This window comes from Anabrus simplex, chromosome 8 (genome assembly GCF_040414725.1).
Source record: "Anabrus simplex isolate iqAnaSimp1 chromosome 8, ASM4041472v1, whole genome shotgun sequence".
NCBI lineage: Eukaryota > Metazoa > Arthropoda > Insecta > Orthoptera > Tettigoniidae > Anabrus > Anabrus simplex.
The window spans coordinates 148,169,689-148,188,854 of record NC_090272.1 but is presented as its reverse complement, the minus strand read 5'-3'; the positions used below and the strand labels follow the sequence as shown (position 1 = coordinate 148,188,854).

Below are 19,166 nucleotides of genomic sequence, written 5' to 3'. Positions count from 1 at the left end.
TGTGGTTTCAGACCACAGAGAGGCTGTCAGGATCAGATTTTCAGTATGCGCCAGGTAATTTAAAAATGCTTTGAGAGGAATAGGCAGTTGTGTTTATGTTTCATAGATCTAGAGAAAGCAAATGACAGGGTACCGAAGGAAAAGATGTTCGCTATACTGGGGGACTATGGAATTAAAGGTAGATTACTAAAATCAATCAAAGGCATTTATGTTGACAATTGGGCTTCAGTGAGCATTGATGGTAGAATGAGTTCTTGGTTCAGGGTAATTACAGAGGCTAGACAAGGCGGTAACCTTTCACCTTTGCTGTTCGTAGTTTACATGGATCATCTGCTGAAAGGTATAAAATGGCAGGGAGGGATTCAGTTAGGTGGAAATGTAGTAAGCAGTTTGGCCTATGCTGATGACTTGGTCTTAACGGCAGACTGTGCCGAAAGTCTGCAGTCTAATATCTTGGAACTTGAAAATAGGTGCAATGAGTATGGTATGAAAATTAGCCTCTCGAAGATTAAATTGATGTCAGTAGGTAAGAAATTCAACATAATTGAATGTCAGATTGGTGATACAAAGCTAGAACAGGTCGATAATTTCAAGTATTTAGGTTGTGTGTTCTCCCAGGATGGTAATATGGTAAGTGAGATTGAATCAAGGTGTAGTAAAGCTAATGCAGTGAGCTCGCAGTTGCAATCAGCAGTATTCTGTAAAAAGGAAGTCAGCTCCCAGACGAAACTATCTTTACATCGGTCTGTTTTCAGACCAACTTTGCTTTACCGGAGCGAAAGCTGGGTGGACTCAGGATATCTTATTCATAAGTTAGAAGTAACAGACATGAAAATAGCAAGAATGATTGCTGGTACAACCCGGTGGGAACAATGGCAGGAGGGTACTCGGAATGAGGATGTAAAGACTAATTTAGGAATGAACTCGATGGATGAAGCTGTACAGATAAACCGGCTTCAGTGATGTGAGGCGAATGGAGGAGGATAGGTTACCTAGGAGAATAATGGACTCTGTTATGGAGGGTAAGAGAAGTAGGGGGAGACCAAGACGATGATGGTTAGACTCAGTTTGTAACGATTTAAGGATAAGTGGGATAGAACTAAATGAACACTAGTTGCAAATCGAGGATTGTGGCAACGTTTAGTAAATTCACAGAGGCTTGCAGACTGAATGCTGAAAGGCTTAACAGTCTATAATGATAATGTATGTATGTATGTATGTATGTATGTATGTATGTATGTATGTATGTATGTATGTATGTATGTATGTATGTATGTATGTATGTATGTATGTATGTATGTATGCAAATCTTCCGGCATGACTTAAAGTAAAGCTTCCTCGAGATCATCACATATAGAGGAGGATTGTATTTTACAACAATCTTTCAATGTTAATGTGTCTTATATAGTGACTAATAGTTACCCGTGGCTTAGTTTGTGTGGAATTTGTAATTTTTATAAAAGTAATCATTCCTTGGTACTGTACTAAGACATTATCTAAAAATCTCCAAAGTATATAAACTCATTTACCTCAGAAACTCTTTGTAAAACACATTTGTGGTATTGCCTTTTAGGGCTAAGATGACCATGCGAAATAGAACTGTACATGTGAGAAATGGTCTTCTCTCAAGACGAAAGAAAGAAAAAGAAAAGACATGTTTCTTTCTTTTTGAAGCAGATTCCAAATACCTATTTTCACATCTGTAACATCTTCAGTTTTTGAGATATAAGTATCCCCATAAAAAGAATTCCACCCCTTTATCAGTGTTCTGCCCTGCCCAAGTGGATTTTCTGAAAACAAAAAAATACATGGTGCTTTATTTTTAAAGGAGATTCCAAATACAAATTTTCATTCCTGTAACATCTTCAGTTTTTGATATATAAGTATCCTCATAAAAAAATAATTCAACTTCTTTTCAGCCCCGTTAAGTGCCTTTTTCAAAAATAATAAGTAAATGTTTTTGTGTCTTTAAAGGACTTTCCAAACACCAAATTTCATGTCTGTAAGATGTTAAGATTTTGGCAAATACTGAAGATGTACCAGTATTCTCCTTAAAAATTCACCTGCTTTTTCAATTCTTTTCAGCCCTTTAAGTGGATTTTCCAAAAAAATGTATGTGCCTCTTAGTTTCAAAGAAGATTCCAAATACCACATCTGTAACATCATTAGGTTTTGAGATATAAGTATCCTCATAAAAATGATTTTCCTTCACTTCTTTCCACCCCCGCCCCCTTAAGTGGACTTTCTGAAAACAAAGAAAAACTGTGTTTCTTTATTTTTACAGGAGATTCCAAATATTGATTTTCAAGTCTGTAACATCTTTAGTTTTTTTTAGATATGAGTATCCTCATACACATACGGTAATTCAAATAATTTTTCAATTTTTTCACCCCCTTGAGTGGATTTTTAGAAAACAAAATAATATGTGTTTCTTTACTTTGAAAACAGATTCCAAATATAAATTTCCATGTTTGTAACATCTTCAGCTTTTGAGATATAAGGATCCTAATAAAAAGAATTCAACTCCTTTTTCACCCCCTCCCGTTAAGTTCATTTCCCACCCCACAAATGGGTGTTTCTTCATTTTTAAAGAAGATTCCAAATGCCAGTTTTCACGTCTGTAAACTTCAGTTTTTGAGATATAAGTAAAAAATGAAAACCTACAACCTGTTTTCCAGTCATTGACCGAGTCAGGGATGTAATGAAATGAATAATATATATAGGCTATTAGTATGAAGGGGTCGCCACTCCGAAAGTGATTTTTATTAATGACTGATAGATGCTATGAAATGAGAATGGAGAGTGTTGCTGGAATGAAAGATGACAGGGAAAACTAGAGTACCCGGAGGAAAACCTGTCCTGCCTCCGCTTTGTCCAGCACAAATCTCACATCGAGTGACCGGGATTTGAACCACGGTATCCAGCGGTGAGAGGCCAACGCACTGCCATCTGAGCCATAGAGGCTGTCGAGATATAAGTGTTCCAGTAAAAAGAAGAGTTCAATGTTTCCACTTCCTTTCCCCCCCTTATGTGAATTTTTCAGCAAAAGACCCCATATTCCTTCATTTATAAAGGAGCTTTCAAAAACCAGTTATCATGACTGTAACATCTTCACTTTTTGAAGTATATGTATCCTCATGAAAATAATTCAACTCCTATGCCCCCCCCACTCAAGTTGCTTTTCCCCCCAAAATGTGTGTTTTTTTAATTTTTAAAGGAGATTCCAAATACCAATTTTCACATCTGTAACATCTTTAGCTTTTTTTAGATACAAGTATCCTCATATGAATAATTCAACTAATGTTTAAATTCTTTCACTCCCCCCCCCCCCCAAGTGAATTTTCTGAAAATAAAAAGTAAGTATTTTTTTTATTTTTAAAGGAGACTCCAAATACCAATTTTTACATCGGTAACTTCTTCAGTTTTGAGATATCAGTATCCTAATAAAAAGAGTTCAACCCCCTTTGCAGTCCTTTTTACCACCTAAAGTGTTTTTCCCTAAAGCAAAAAATACATGTTCCTTTATTTTTGAAAGATTAAAATACCAATTTTCACGTCTGTAACATATTACATTTCTGAAATCAATCAATCAATCAATCAATCAATCAATCAATCAATCAATCAATCAATCAATCAATCAATCAATCAATCAATCAATCAATCAATCAATCAATCAATCAATCAATCAATCAATCAATCAATCAATCAATCAATCAATCAATCAATCAATCAATCAATCAATCAATCAATCAATCAATCAATCAATCAATCAATCAATCAATCAATCAATCAATCAATCAATCAATCAATCAATCAATCAATCAATCAATCAATCAATCAATCAATCAATCAATCAATCAATCAATCAATCAATCAATCAATCAATCAATCAATCAATCAATCAATCAATCAATCAATCAATCAATCAATCAATCAATCAATCAATCAATCAATCAATCAATCAATCAATCAATCAATCAATCAATCAATCAATCAATCAATCAATCAATCAATCAATCAATCAATCAATCAATCAATCAATCAATCAATCAATCAATCAATCAATCAATCAATCAATCAATCAATCAATCAATCAATCAATCAATCAATCAATCAATCAATCAATCAATCAATCAATCAATCAATCAATCAATCAATCAATCAATCAATCAATCAATCAATCAATCAATCAATCAATCAATCAATCAATCAATCAATCAATCAATCAATCAATCAATCAATCAATCAATCAATCAATCAATCAATCAATCAATCAATCAATCAATCAATCAATCAATCAATCAATCAATCAATCAATCAATCAATCAATCAATCAATCAATCAATCAATCAATCAATCAATCAATCAATCAATCAATCAATCAATCAATCAATCAATCGATCAATCAATCAATCAATCAATCAATCAATCAATCAATCAATCAATCAATCAATCAATCAATCAATCAATCAATCAATCAATCAATCACTACTGATCTGCATTTAGGGCAGTTGCCCAGGTGGCAGATTCCCTATCTGTTGTTTTCCTAGCCTTTTCTTAAATGATTGCAAAGAAATTAGAAATTTATTGAACTTCTCCCTTGGTAAGTTATTTCAATATACTATAGATACAGTCTTTTTAAAAATTCACCCCTTTTGTCACTCCTGTTCATCCCCAATTAACTGGATTTTCCAAAAAAAAGAAAGTTTCTTTATTTTAAAAGGAGATGCTAAAGGATGACTCTGGATTGAGAATAGGCTACAAGAAAGACAAGTTAACAGTCAACTGTTTAGCCTTCATAGACGACCTTACACTCCTGGCATCCAGTGTGGAGGAAGCTATCCATCAACTATCCTCTCTCAACCACATAGCAGCTAAAGTAGGGCTGAAGATCGCCATCAACAAAACACAGTTTATCACCAACATCAAAGATGCACCTAAATCAATCCCACTGGGGAACAAAACAGTACAAAGGACTAACTCCTTTAAATACCTAGGAGAATGGATAACCCCAAACATGAACGAAGATCAGGCCATGAACAGCAGATGCATCAAATTGGAAAATGCCTACCACCTATGTAAGAGCATGTACAAATCCAAATCCCTCTCCCTTAACCTCAAAATCAGGCATTACATTACTGTAGTGAGACCGTCAGTACTATACGCCTCAGAATGCCTAAACATGGTAAGGAAAGGGCAACTTAGAAAACTGGAGCTGAAGGAAAGGAAGATCCTGAGAAAAATCATGGGCCCTATTAAAGAAGAAGGCAAGTACAGAATCAGGCACAACAATGAACTGTACCAACAATTGGAGAGCATTACAACATCTATGAGGAAGAGGAGACTGAACTTCTACAGTCATGTCATGAGAATGGACAATCAGAGGCTCACCTCCAGAATCTTCTACACCATCTCTAGAGAGAAAGTGACTAATGCCAAGTGGGCAAGACTCGTCAGAAAAGACCTTCAAGAATTGGACATTGCTCCCAGTGAAATTTATGACAGGAATAGGTACAGAACGTTGATCAGAACATCAAACTCTCTCCAGTCACTAACAGAAAAAACAGTTCGTCCGGGAGGAGGTGTGAAATGGACTCAGGAGCGAAAAGACATTCACAGTGCAAGAATGAAGCAGTACTGGTCAAAGAAGAAAGCTGTTAGAGATAAGAACCACGTGGTCCATAGCAGGCCCAAACGGAACTAAAAAAAAAGGAGATTCCAAGTACCAATTTTTACGTCTGTAAAGTTTTAAGTTTTTGAGATATAGATATTCTCATTTAAACAATTCATACCCCCTTTTCACCCCCTTAGCAAGGGAATATCCAAAAATTCTCTAATATAAATGTATCCCCAAAATTTCATTTCTTTATGTCCAGTAGTTTTGGCTTGGCGATGGTCGGTCGGTCAGTCAGTACGTGTTATTTTATATATATAAATGATAAGAATTGTAATGAATTATACCAAATTCACTACTGTCCTGGACTATACAAAACAGTATTGAAGTAAGTGTAATTTGTTATAATCATTCCGTTTCCAAAGTAAATACGTCTCTGATACAATAGCTTTCTATCTTTTAACACCATATCTTAAAATTCTCATATGTCTTCATGAAGTTATCTCAACATTCTAGATTTATCCTTTGATCAGATAATGTTTATAACAAAAATTATTCTTCATACATTAACTGCCTTCCTAGAAGATAAAGAATGAAGTCTACAATATTACAAGAACTTTAAAAGCCTAGACATGTGTTGCTCTTTTCAAGAAAGGTTCATCTCTCTATTAGACACTAAAATTCATTCTTCATTCCATGTACTGTATAGGTGTATTTAATTGTTCATTATCCAATTTGAGAAATCACTTGCACAATCTCCATGAAGGATTTCTTCTTTTTCTGTGTTTACTTAATCTATTATCTCTATAAATTTTGGAATTCTTTTCATGCTCCATTGATTCTTTCCTTTCTTTTTGTCTTGTGTCTTATTATGTAGAAAAATTACATTACCTGCTATAAATTATTATTATTATTATTATTATTATTATTATTATTATTATTATTATTATTATTATTATTATTATTATTATTATTATTATTATTATTATTATTACAAGTTATGAATGAATTTGTGATTGCCCATTTTCAAACCATAATGATATCAATATTTTTTTAGAATGTGCTGAGAGTTTACCATCTTTTACTATTTTAGTTCCATTGTTGTCTCAATATTCAGTTTCTCTCTCTCTCTTTAAAATAACAATTCTCATTATGCTACATCGTTTATACTTATTTTTCACCACATGTAAGCAGCTGTTAAAATATGGAAAAATATAATATAATCTATATTTAAATTAAAATACATCTATTAACTCACTTGTGCTTTTTAATGTCCAGTATACCTCCTCGCTGATATCCTAGCCGTTCTGAAGGAGCATCCCTACACAGTCTCTTGATCAGACTTTGAGCAGCTCGAGTGATATGGCGTGGGAAGTCAACCATGTCGATACCTTTTAGAATAATGTTGTACGTCTTCATGGGATCAGCTGCCGTGAATGGTGGTCTGAATAAAAGTAGTAAATAATAATCAGTTGAGAGGCAAAGATGGTTACACAAAGGTTTTTATTGAAATAACTGAATCAGTATAATAATTACTACTACTAATTTTGAAGGAACTCACGTTATAGTGAATATAAGTTATGGAGAAAAGCAAACAGATATTACCAGGAAGGTAAGAACTTGGATAGGGGCACACTTTAAAATAAACACAATGACAAGTCAGTGTGCAAAGAGAGAATACTGTGTTTACCCTAATAATGGACACCACTGCACGATGGATGCACCCCAATTATCCCCTTAAAATTTTGAAAGAAAAAATCTACTAAGTGGAGGCATTTCATTTTCAAGAAACATTGTCTTAGTAATATTTAGTCTTAAAACGTTGAGTGCCAAGCGACCCATTTGGGTACGTGAGAGAGGTCAAGTTTTTGAACCTCACGTCCCCATATGGGGTCGTACGTTCGTTCTAAATCGTGAACTGTGCGAACCCCTTTGGGTGCGCAGTAAGTATGTGTTCCGAAGCTGTATAAAGTATCTTCCTGCCATCTGTTGGTCGTCTATTTAAGTACGTACATAGTCCACTTTCCATTTGTCAATTCCTGTTTTGGCGCGACCCCATATGGGTACGTTAAGCGTGCTCTGTAGGGTGACAAAATCATTGTCTATCTCGTGCACGGATTGTTTATGTAAGTGTGCAGTGCTGTGAGTTCCCTTTTCTTTTTTAAGTCATTACAAGTAAATTGAGCAGTAAAATACTTAGTGCAAATAGTCTGGATGATATATCGAACTAGTCGGACAATGATGATATAGATGAAGTAAATAGTTACAGTGATTTTGAACCCAGTACAGAGCAAATAGTGATCTCGCACGTTCATCCACATTGATGAATTACAGTCTTTAGAATACACATCCCCACTGTAGTCTGGGTTTCCAAGCCAGCTGTTGCAACAATTATGACCGTCTTCAGTGATATAGTCGCTGGTTCCCATGTTGCACAATTACAGCTGCTAGGTTCTCTTACCCAAATTAAAAGTCACGCAAACATAATTATATTCTTATTCAATATTCCGTAACTACTAATTATTCTTCTAATATTATTCTCTTACATCCTAATTTACCAAGTTCACATGATTTTTCACTACTTTATATATAAACGTTTTATACGAAAATTTCCTACCCTCAAATCGGAAGATCGTCGTTCACAAACATTTCCTGACCTAAAAAAGGGGATTGTACATTTTTACAGTTCCAGTATGAACAAGCTAACGCGTCTTTCATAATGAATGGCATATAACGCTTCCCTGAGAAGGAAAAGGTAAGTATGACCGAGCGTCAGGACAGTAACTACTGTATAAGTGTGACCCCTTATGGGGGCGCGTTTACGTGTACAATTTGTCATGGGGTCGCAATATTTTACCTAATATACTTAATAAGTTAACCTAACATATCATAAATACATCCTCATTTCAGTGATAATTTGCTTGGTTAAGCATGTGAATGTTTTGACATCAGGGAGTAACTCAATCTTATTAGCTCACGGCACTAGGCGGCAATCCTATGAATTTCAGTCTGGCACTCAACGTGTTAAAATTGGATGGACTGTAGCACGCAACAAAACTAGTAAACAGAGATGAATGACTGCACATTCAGTTAAGTTGACCACACAATATACTTTCTGCAAAGGATGTGTGAGTAAAGGGGATGACAGGGTGCAGTATTTTTAGAGTTTGTGTGCAATATTTATTGGTGATGATGAGAAATGAAGGACAGAGCAGTCATGCTCAAATTCAAGTTTTTAAACAACAATGCATGAAAACTCTAATCATTATTGGTTCTTTTTAATGCACACATAATACTCTCAACAGCCAATAATAGAAGCCTTGCTAATAACCCAGTATTATTAGAATGCCTGCAGTTGTCAAGAATGAGATAAGTCTGCATGTTAATAGTAGCAATAAAATGTTATTATGCTAATGTTTTGTTTTAGCAGTAATTACTTCTGTACTTTATTTCTAATTTTAAGTTACAGTATGCCATCTGCGTTCCACTATTTAAGTTACACAGCTGATCATCAATCATCAGTCATCAATGATCTGCATTTAGGGCTGTTGTCAGGTGGCAGATCCCTATCAATTGTTTACCTAGCCTTAGCCTCTTCTTAAAAGTTTTCAAAGGACTTCAAAATTTATCAAACATTTTTCTTAATAAATTATTCCAAGTCCTTATTCCTCATTCTATATATGAATGTTTGCTCCAATTTGTCTTGTGCTAGTTATCAATTGGTTATTTCACATTTGAGATGGTGCATGTTTTATTATGCCTAATTTTCTCTTTGCAACTTTTTACCTCACATAAAAGCTCAACCTAGATTTTGTCATAGAAATTGGAAGAAAATATTGACAAATATGGTAATTAAAAGAGGAAGTAGGACAAACATGAAAACACAAGCTAAGGAAAACCTTTACATTTTTATACTCTGCCATTTTTACATCGATAGGCTCTCTTCTCATCTCTATGTCCATTTCTTTTCACCCTTAAAAAACTTATTTCTGCTTCCTAGCTTCATCAGGACAGGCATCAACATTCATTGAGAGACCATCTTGAAGGTATTCAGTCTTCACAAGGGAAGGGATAAACAAAGAAAACTAGACAAACACAGGAAAAGGGAAGAGACAGAAAGCTGATGAATACTGTCAGTAATAATAATGGCCTGTGGCCTCTGGAGTAGCTTGATGCAAGTCTTTCGAGTTGATGCCATACAGGTGACTTGCGAGTCTGTGAGGATTAGGCCCTACCTAAGATGATTTCTAATGATGAAGACATCACAAACTGTCAGTAAAAGACTAGGAACATAGGACAAACACATATGGGGAAAAGAAGACAACTTGTTTAATGTAAGTAACAGAAAGAAACAGCAAGTGAAGAATTAAGTCATACAGGAACTTGGATGTTAGCACATATAAAACAAATACGATAGGTCAGTGTAGGAAGTCGGAGCAGCAGAATGATGTGAGAGAATGTGAAAATGACAGTGTATAAGAAGGTGGACATTGTTCTTGTCTTTTCGTGTTTTCATTCTCATTCTCATTCCTTCTTTTTGTTGCTACATCTTTCCATACTGATCAATCATTGTGTTTTTTTCTAGTGATTCCTTTCCAAGTTCCTGTCAAATAATCAGCCTTCAAGAACACTAAGAATTCTCTAGTCTTTGGATTGTTCATCAGACTGAAGAAGGTTATTGCTACAGTAGGCCCCTGCAGTTATGTGATACAAGAGAAATTCAAAGTTTCCAAGTACTGAATGTACTAGATTAAAGCAGAAATGTGTGTTGTGTAACAACAATTGACTTTTAATTTAATTGATTTAATTCTCTTCACTTCTAAGTGGTCACCTTTTAAATCATCCCACACTGCTACAAAATTTAACAGGCTAGTAAATAACGTTATTGTGAAATTTATTCTGACACATTGTAAAAAGACAAAATTCTTTATGACCCGAAATCCAGTGGTGGTTTATAAGTTTTAGAACTGGGAGACAGCATTTATCAATATCGAGAGACCTATCTGCAACTAATGATAAATAAAATACACATACATAAAAAAAAAAAGGGGTCTACTACCCCAGTCAGTAAGTTAGTGAGTTGGGACATAGACTGTAGGCAGCGATGCAACACCACATGCACTTAGAAAACTCCACATTTTCCCCCAAATTATCGCCATTGGCAACTATGCAAGTCTGCCCACATTGGTAGCGCTGTTGGAAACACTGTTTACCGAGCTCGATACCTGCAGTCACTTAAGTGCGGCCAGTATCCAGTATTCGGTAGATAGTTGGTTCGAACCCCACTGTCGGCAGCCCTGAAGATGGTCTTCCGTGGGTTTCCATTTTCACACCAGGGGCTCTACCTTAAATAAGGCCACAGACACTTCCTTCTCACTCCTAGCCCCTTCCTGTCCCATCGTTGCCATAAGACTTATCTGTGTTGGTGAGATGTAAAGCTCCATCGTTGCCATAAGACCTATCTGTGTCGGTGAGATGTAAAGCAACTTGTAAAAAAAGAAAATTTAAAAAAGAGAGAGAGAGAAACACTGTTGAAAGGTATTGGCAGGAAGATCCTGTATAGTTGCTCTTGTAGCAGTGATGGTCTCCTCCGTGGAATTAAATTTACCCCCTTCTAGCTTTGCTTTCAAGCAGGGAAGCAGAAAGAAGTTGTATAGTGCCAGATAAGGCGAGTATGGATAATGTAACACAATGGTAACCTGTTGCCTTGCCAGTTCATCTTGGACAAGAACAGAGTGATGTGCAGCAGCATTGTTGTGTAATAATAGCCAGTTCTTTATATATATATGTTAACTCTGGACACTTATGTGTGATTATATTAATGAAAATGGCTCTGATTTATTTCAATACTTAATGTCATTTTTAAGCACCATACAATGTATCAGAACTTCTTAGCATTCTGTTATTGGAATTTAAAAAAATACATAAGACTAAGGTGTTGGGAAAAATATCCAGAAAATATATATTTAAAAAAATACATAAAGTATAAGACTTTACATATTAAAGAAAATATATTACTTACGTTCCTGTCAATAGTTCATGCATGAGCACTCCCAGCGACCAATAGTCCACTGCCCTATCATGTCCTTTGTTGAGGATAATCTCTGGTGCTACATATTCAGGAGTACCACAGAAAGTCCATGTCTTTGAGCTGTAACCAAGCCTCTTTGAGAAGCCAAAATCAACCTGGAAACAAACAATATTAGATTAAAGATTTTATTATAAAGCTTCTCAGTCCAGTATCCTAGACATAAAATACTTTGATTTATGCTATGCAAGTCCTGTTTTTGTACATACTAGTGCAATAAAATTAGGACCCTTTACGATTTTCACTTAGCAGTAGGCCTACTTGTAATTGGCAATACCTGAAGAACTGATATGATGGACAACCAAAGACCATTTTTAGGTCAAAGAAATATTCAGACGAATAATATTATGGTTGTTTCAAATGCTAAACATTCAGTTAATTTTCTATTTCTGTACTTTACTGGTATATTGCCCACTATTTTCTGTAGAAACATGATATAATACAGATGTCTCACTGTAGCCATATAATTGGCATGACAAATATGAAATGATTAACTGAGTTTCCGATTATCAGTTGATTTCAGTAATATGTGTATGATTCATTCACTTGTTTGATGTACTATACATAACATCGATGATATAAATTACTGACATACAGGTGAATCATTATCCTGCGCAGCATCCAGCCACTGGCCAGGTGTGTTTAGAACACAGCCTCTCCATCATCTTCGGTCTTCCCACCATCTCTCTGTTGTCACTTTGCGCCAGGTCGGTGGATGCAGAGTGGGGCTTGGCCCCCAAGTGGCCGCGGCTGGTCCATGGTCCAACAGCTCTGCATTCCAACCAACCAAGTGGAGGAGGGGTGGCCACGACTCTACTGTGACTCTACGCCTCTGCATTCAGGAGATGGGACAGGGCCGGACCTCATGGCTGGCCCCAAATGCCGGCTGTCTTGAGAATGTTTTTCCGTGGTTTTCCATTCTCCTGTACTAAGGCAAATGCCAGGACACTTCCTAGTATTGGCCACGGCCACCAGCCCCCTCACCTTTTCCAAGCATCTCCTTCTCTGTAACAAATCTCCCAGCCTGAGAGATGGCGTTATCATCTAAGAGGCCCATCTCCCACTTCAGGGGAGGAATAAAAACATTGTAGTATTAACAGTAGTTTGCCCCACCCCTCCCCTGTTTTCTTCATCTGCTCCTACACTTCTTTCCGCCATGTGTCCCTTGGTCTTCGTCTCCTGCCTTCTGCTCTTTCTGTGTATCCTCCTCTTCTCCTGTTCATATATTCATACCATCTAGGCCTTGATTCCTCTATCCTACCATGCAATGATTCTATTTGCACTAGTTCTCTAACCTTCACACTTCTTATCTTATCCATTTTTGGTTACTCCTATTCTACTTTTCAAAGATTTCATCTTGCTGGCCTGAATCCTGCTTTTCTCTCTTCCCCTTATTACCCATATTTCTGATGCATATGTTAGTATTGGGATATAGTATGTCTGGTATATCACTCTTTTGCTGTTTTGGGGGATATCTTTGCTCCACACCTAGCTCCTAAAATTTTAAGTTTGTCTCCCACACTCACTTATTTCCTTATTGTTTTTACCATTTTTCTGTATTAAGCTGCCTGTAGGCACTTGAAGTTCTCCACCTTCCTCAGGTGTTCCTCACCAATTGTTACTCCAGTTGTTGGTTTATCTTTCTTTTTTTTACACTAAATTTCATACCATATCCTTGGACTATATCATACAATGCATACAACTGCTCCTTAATTTTCTCCTCTGTATTTCTCCAGACCATCAAATCATCTGCTAATGCCATTGCTTACATCTTTTCTTCCCCAGTTTCCTCTGCCACTCTCACCCTTATATCACCCATTACTGCAATGATAAGTAACGGTGAGAGTACACTTCCTTGCTGAAAACCATTCTTCTATTGTGAATTACTAATCAGGTGGCTAAGGCATTTACTGTGTATGAATCCTGAGCCTCTTGACTTATCACAGATCCTTCATTATCTTCTGAAAGCTAGAGGCTGCCTGGCCAAGGCGGTAAAAGCATGCTCGGTTCACCCGAAAGGATGTGGGTTTGATTCCCAGTCAGAAAGTTGAAAAATTTAAGAAACAAGATTTCCACTTTTAGAGGTGCATGTGGCCCTGAGGTTCACTCAGCCTACACCAAAAATGAGTACCAGGTTAATTCCTAGGGCATAAAGCTGACCACACTACCCCACCAAATGTTGAGGTTACAGATAGTGGAAACCTTTAGCTTTCACCCTTCCCAGGGCCTTCATGGTCTGTTCGGAGATGACTGCTTTTTTCTCTTTTCTGACAGCTACATATTTACTCTTAATATGCAAATAAACTGGAAGCAAAAATAAACTTGCTGTGGACTAAGAGGAAATATAGAGAGATTGGGATTGATGAGACGAATGATGGTAGTTTGTGAAGATAATGATCTTTCTTTGGCCGATATCTTCATTTTCCAAAGTGTTGAATCCCTTCCATTTTTTCCCTCTGTTTAGTGTTAATAGAGGTTGGTTGCACAGTTGTACTTTGTCTTAAAACAAAGAAGACCACCACCACCACCACCACCACCGCCGCCGCCACCACCACCACCACCACCACCACCACCACCACCACCACCACCACCACCACCACCACCACCACCACGTAGTTCTGTTGATGTGTGCCCGGTACTAGGGATATTAGTTCTCAGCTATTGAGAGGCCTCTTTTAATCTTTTATGGAGGGAGGCCTTCTTTTAATGCAAGTTGAAGGTTGTTCATGGAAAATTTATCCACTCCTGCAACCCAGTGTGTTCCTATGTATCCTATTACAAAGTGACTTTGTGCCCTCTCTCTTTTACTCACACTGATTTGTCACTTCTTTGTTCCTTTCCATTTCTTACATTGATCTGTTGTTGTCATGAACAGAAATATAGGAACATGTAACAGGATAAACACAATAACAGGTCAACATTGGAAGAGATAGCAGCAGAAAGTGGAGACAAGGACAAACATGAAATACAAAAGAGCAAGGACTATTTCCATATCTTCATGTGCTGCCATCTTGAAGAAGTATTTTATCAATTACTGTTCCTCTAATCAATACTTTCTCAAACTCTGATGGATTTCTTTCTGCTTCCATCCTCCATCAGGAGGGTAGGCATCAACACTCATTGAGGAGTCATCTTGACAGCTCTTCTAGCTTGATATCAATGTGAGACTTGTAAGGATAAGAAGAAAGCCAGAAAAATACAGGAAAAAGGAATGGACAAAAATATATATTTTTAAATGACACTGGTAATAGAAGACTAGGAACATAGAAGGAACACAAAAGGAGAAAAGGAACCTAATGGATCAATATCAATAAGGAAAAAAAAAAAAAAAGTGACAAGTGAAGTCATATATATTAAAAGATTGAAAAGTGAATAGGAGTACATAACATGATAAACACAATGACAGGTCAGTATCAGAACAGGGAGGAGTAGAGGACAAACAGGAAAACACAAAAGGACAAGGAGTATCTCCACATTTCCAAACACTGCCATCTTCAAGTACATAGGATTGTTGATCTCTTGTTGCATATATCCTCTATGATTGATTCTATTCTTATTTATTTCTGCCTTTGTTATATGTTTATATTGCAACATGGCCCTTAATTAAAAGTAGCTCTTGTACTTCATTGTTCCTCTTTCATTACTCAGGCCTATATCTTTAACTGAATTATAAATTCTAGTCTGAACTTAATTCATTAACCATACACAATATACCTAATCCATGAACTCAAAACATGTAAGAAGAGCAAATAAACATTTATTGCTGTCAATAGGGTTATGACCTATCTGACTTCCTTGGGTCAGTATTCAATGTCATACAGATGATACAGTGAATATCATCTCCAGTGCTCTTTATCTTAAATGATAACTTTGAAGAAGGATGCCAATTCACTTCCATTATAGATACCCTTATCAAGGCATTATTTAATTTTGAAAGAACTACAACCATATGGATTTATGCCAGCTATTATAACCACAGTACCATGCCTTTGGAAACTCATCCAAACCAGAAGAATCATTTGGATAGGACATCTGTTAAGAAAAGATGGTCTCATTAAAACAATCATTGAGAGAGAAGTTGAGGGAAGTACCACCGGAGGCAGGCAGAAATTGGAGTATATCAACCAGATAATGGAAGAGACTGGCTGCCTGACTTACAACACTCTCAAAAGGAAGGCTGAAAATAGAAAGATGTGGCAAGCTGCAGCCAACCAACCTGCAGGTTGATGACAAAAGAAGAAGAAGATAAGGGATATGGGTGGGTAGAAATTTTCATTCCATACGGTATCTGGACAGGATATGGTGGGCTTCCTAGATGCTAATGCCATCTCTCAGGCCAGGGAGATTTGTGGCAGTAGAGTGGTGTGATATTTGGAGATGGTAAGTTCGGTGCAGACGTGGTCTAAAATACGAACCGTCCTGGCACTCTGCTTAGTGCAGAAGAATGGAAAACCACAGAAAATCGTTCTCAGGACAACCAATGGTGGGGACCAGCTCCTCTGCCTCCCAAATATAGAGATGTAAGGCTAGCCAAAGGTAGCTACTCTTAAGCTGAAACCTACTCAATTCTTAAATACAGTATTCATACTGAGTCACCCTTAATTCAGATATCATTGAAGACTTAGTAAGGTTATCAAAATTAAAAAGGGATGGACCAAGTAGTAGTAGTAGTAGTAGTGATAGTGGTGGTGGTGGTGGTGGTGGTGGTAGTAGTAGTAGTAGTAGTAGTAGTAGTAGTAGTAGTAGTTGTTGTTGTTGTTGTTGTTGTTGTTGTTGTTTTACATACCACTGACTTCTGTTACAGTTTTTGGAGAGGCCAAGGTGCTTGAGTTTTGTCCCGTAGGAGTTAACACGATGCTGACATATTTGAGCACCATCGAATTTTATCAGACCAAGCAGGGATCAAACCCACTAACTTGATCTAATACTCTATCATATGAGCTATTCAGTCTGGGAAACTTACAACCAGTGGCAGCCAGTCCAAATAGGGCAGGGAGGATCAATGGCAAATGTTTAAAAATTCTACAAAACCGAAGATGTAGATTGGTTTCTCTTATTAATATATTCCTTGAGAAAACACACATTGATGTATTTAATTTCAGTTATTTCTGGTGTTACCCAGATTTTCAACCCTTTCAGTCTGATGGCTAGCTGGCAACTGCTACTGCTCTCAACTGCCTACTTAAAATACTCTAAAGCTCTAAAGTTACCTGTAATCATAAGTTTCAGGCTACTTTAGAGGTTTAGTATATGGTAGCTGTTCGAAAAATAACCACATTTTGATAAAACCATGCAAATGTGAAGCCTTAGCACCTTCTAGTAAGTGGTGCTGTATATTGGTATCCTTTCTAGGATAACTAAGTCATTTGCCTTGCAGTTAGTTATCGCTCTGCAGCTGTTAGTTTGTGAGTGTAAGAATATGTGTTGAGATTGTTCAGATGTCTGAATATTCTGAACAGCATATTAACACTTGCATCTTCTTCACACTGACATACCAAATGGTGAAGACAGTTTATTTTGATTAGTGCATGACTTGTGTCCAGTGTTATGAGTGATTCCAATGTTTCAAGGGCAGTTGACAGTCAGCAGATGATGATCTACTTTAAGAATTGCCGCTATTGTCATGTGATGATGCTCATGTTGCAGAAGGTCATTAATTCATGCATTCTAATTGTCATTTAATGATTTAGGAAGTAGGAAAAGAATGTAACTTCTGGTAAGATCATGTTATGAAATTCTCATGGAAAAGTTAGAAATGTGCCAGAAAACTTGAAAGCTCGTTCTACAACTTCCGACTGAGGACCAGAGAGACCTTTCAGTTTCCACCTGTTGAAGACTTTTAGATAATACTAATTAAGATGAGAACTTTGTAAAGAAAGTCATAACTAGTGATGAAACATGGATTTATGGATATGACACAGAAGCAAATATGCAATCATCACTGTGGTATGAAAACATTTGCTGAAATCGAAGAAAGTGCGGCAGGTCAGTTCAAACGTGAAAGTGTTATTGATGGTCTTTTTTTGACATTGGTAGTGTTTTGAACCATGAATACCTAACCAAGGCTCAAACGGTGAACTCTTGGTATTATCTCAAAGACTTGAGATGTTTGAGAGAAAATGTCAGGAGAAAAAGCCCAGACTTATGGAGAAATAATTCCTGGAGCCTCCATAATGACAATACACCAGCTCAAGCATCACTGTTAATTTGTGAATTTTTGACAAGCACAGGCAACTACGCTTTTCCATTTCCCCCCCTCCCGCTACTCATATGACTGAGACCCATAGGATATTTTTTTATCAACCTGTAAAGACAATGATTTCAATCAATCGAAGAGATCAAACTGAAATTGTATATGATCCCCCAAATTGCTTATCAGAATTGCTTCTGTAATTGGGGATGACATTGGGAGAGTTTTATTAGTAGAGGAGGTGGTGGTGGTGATTTTTGTTTTAAGAGGAAGTACAACGAGGTAATCATCCGCTCTGAACAAATAAGTGGAAAAGAAATTTAAAATAGAAAACAAAATTATTTATTCAACAAAGGAATTTGGAAACGCAGTACAAAATAAAACAAAAACAATTATAGAATTAGGCCGAAAGGATTACTAACATATTATAAGGAAATGTACGATCCCTGAGTAACAGTACACTTGTAATTTAAATACCCTTGATAAGTCCACTGTCGCACATAAAGCGGATGACGAGATCAGTACATCGGCTAGTATGCGTTTGAGTGTTTCCTATAGGCCGAGGCTCCGTCTTAAGACAGAGAGAAGGGGAGGACTTCAAAAGGAGACAAACCTAACTAGACTGCAGGTAAGCCCTCTAAAGAGTTAATTTCTAAGTTCAGTTATTTTTGAACAGTTTTGTGGTCTAGGTGGGGTCCCTCTGTGGATCAATGATTCCAAGATAGACCCAGCAGAGGCAGTCTGATTTTTGAAGGAAAGAAAACCTATTCATGCAGTGTTGGGATATTAAATTAATACCTGGTAACATATTTGGTTTTCTACCTAACAAAATTAGTTAAAACTCTGCCAAAGTTCACCTAACAGAGTTTTGGTTCCTCTTTTATTGGGTAGGGTAAAACATGTCAAAATTGACATGCAAGGAACCTATATAGTATCAAATTAAAATGTGACAGTGGTGGTGATTATTGTTTTAAGAGGAAGTACAATTAAAATGTCTCAGTCATCCCATCAACCACTCATTCACCATTGATCAGCATTCAGGGATGTCACCTGGGTGTCAGATTTCCTATCAGTTGTTTACCCAGTCTTTTCTTAATTGATTTCAAAGAAGTTGGAAATTTATCGAACATCTCCCTTAGTGAATTATTTCATCCCTAATTCCTGTTCCTATAATCAAATATTTACCCTAATTTGTCCTCTTGAATTATAACTTTACCTTCATATTATGATTTTTCCTACTTTTAAAAACTCCATTGAAGCTTATCTACTGATGT

The 19,166-nt window shown here is 36.6% G+C and overlaps 1 protein-coding gene across 1 annotated transcript in view; it reads right to left on the bottom strand.

Moving 5' to 3' along the window:
• The window catches only part of LOC136878905 (cGMP-dependent protein kinase, isozyme 1), a 759,217-nt gene that overhangs the window by 15,987 nt on the left and 724,064 nt on the right, over nt 1-19,166 (bottom strand). The window contains exons 11-12 of the mRNA XM_067152503.2: nt 11,637-11,800; nt 6,873-7,058 (exon numbers count right to left, since the gene is read on the bottom strand). Coding sequence (XP_067008604.2) covers nt 6,873-7,058; nt 11,637-11,800 — 350 coding nt within the window. The remainder of the gene's footprint in view (nt 1-6,872; nt 7,059-11,636; nt 11,801-19,166) is intronic.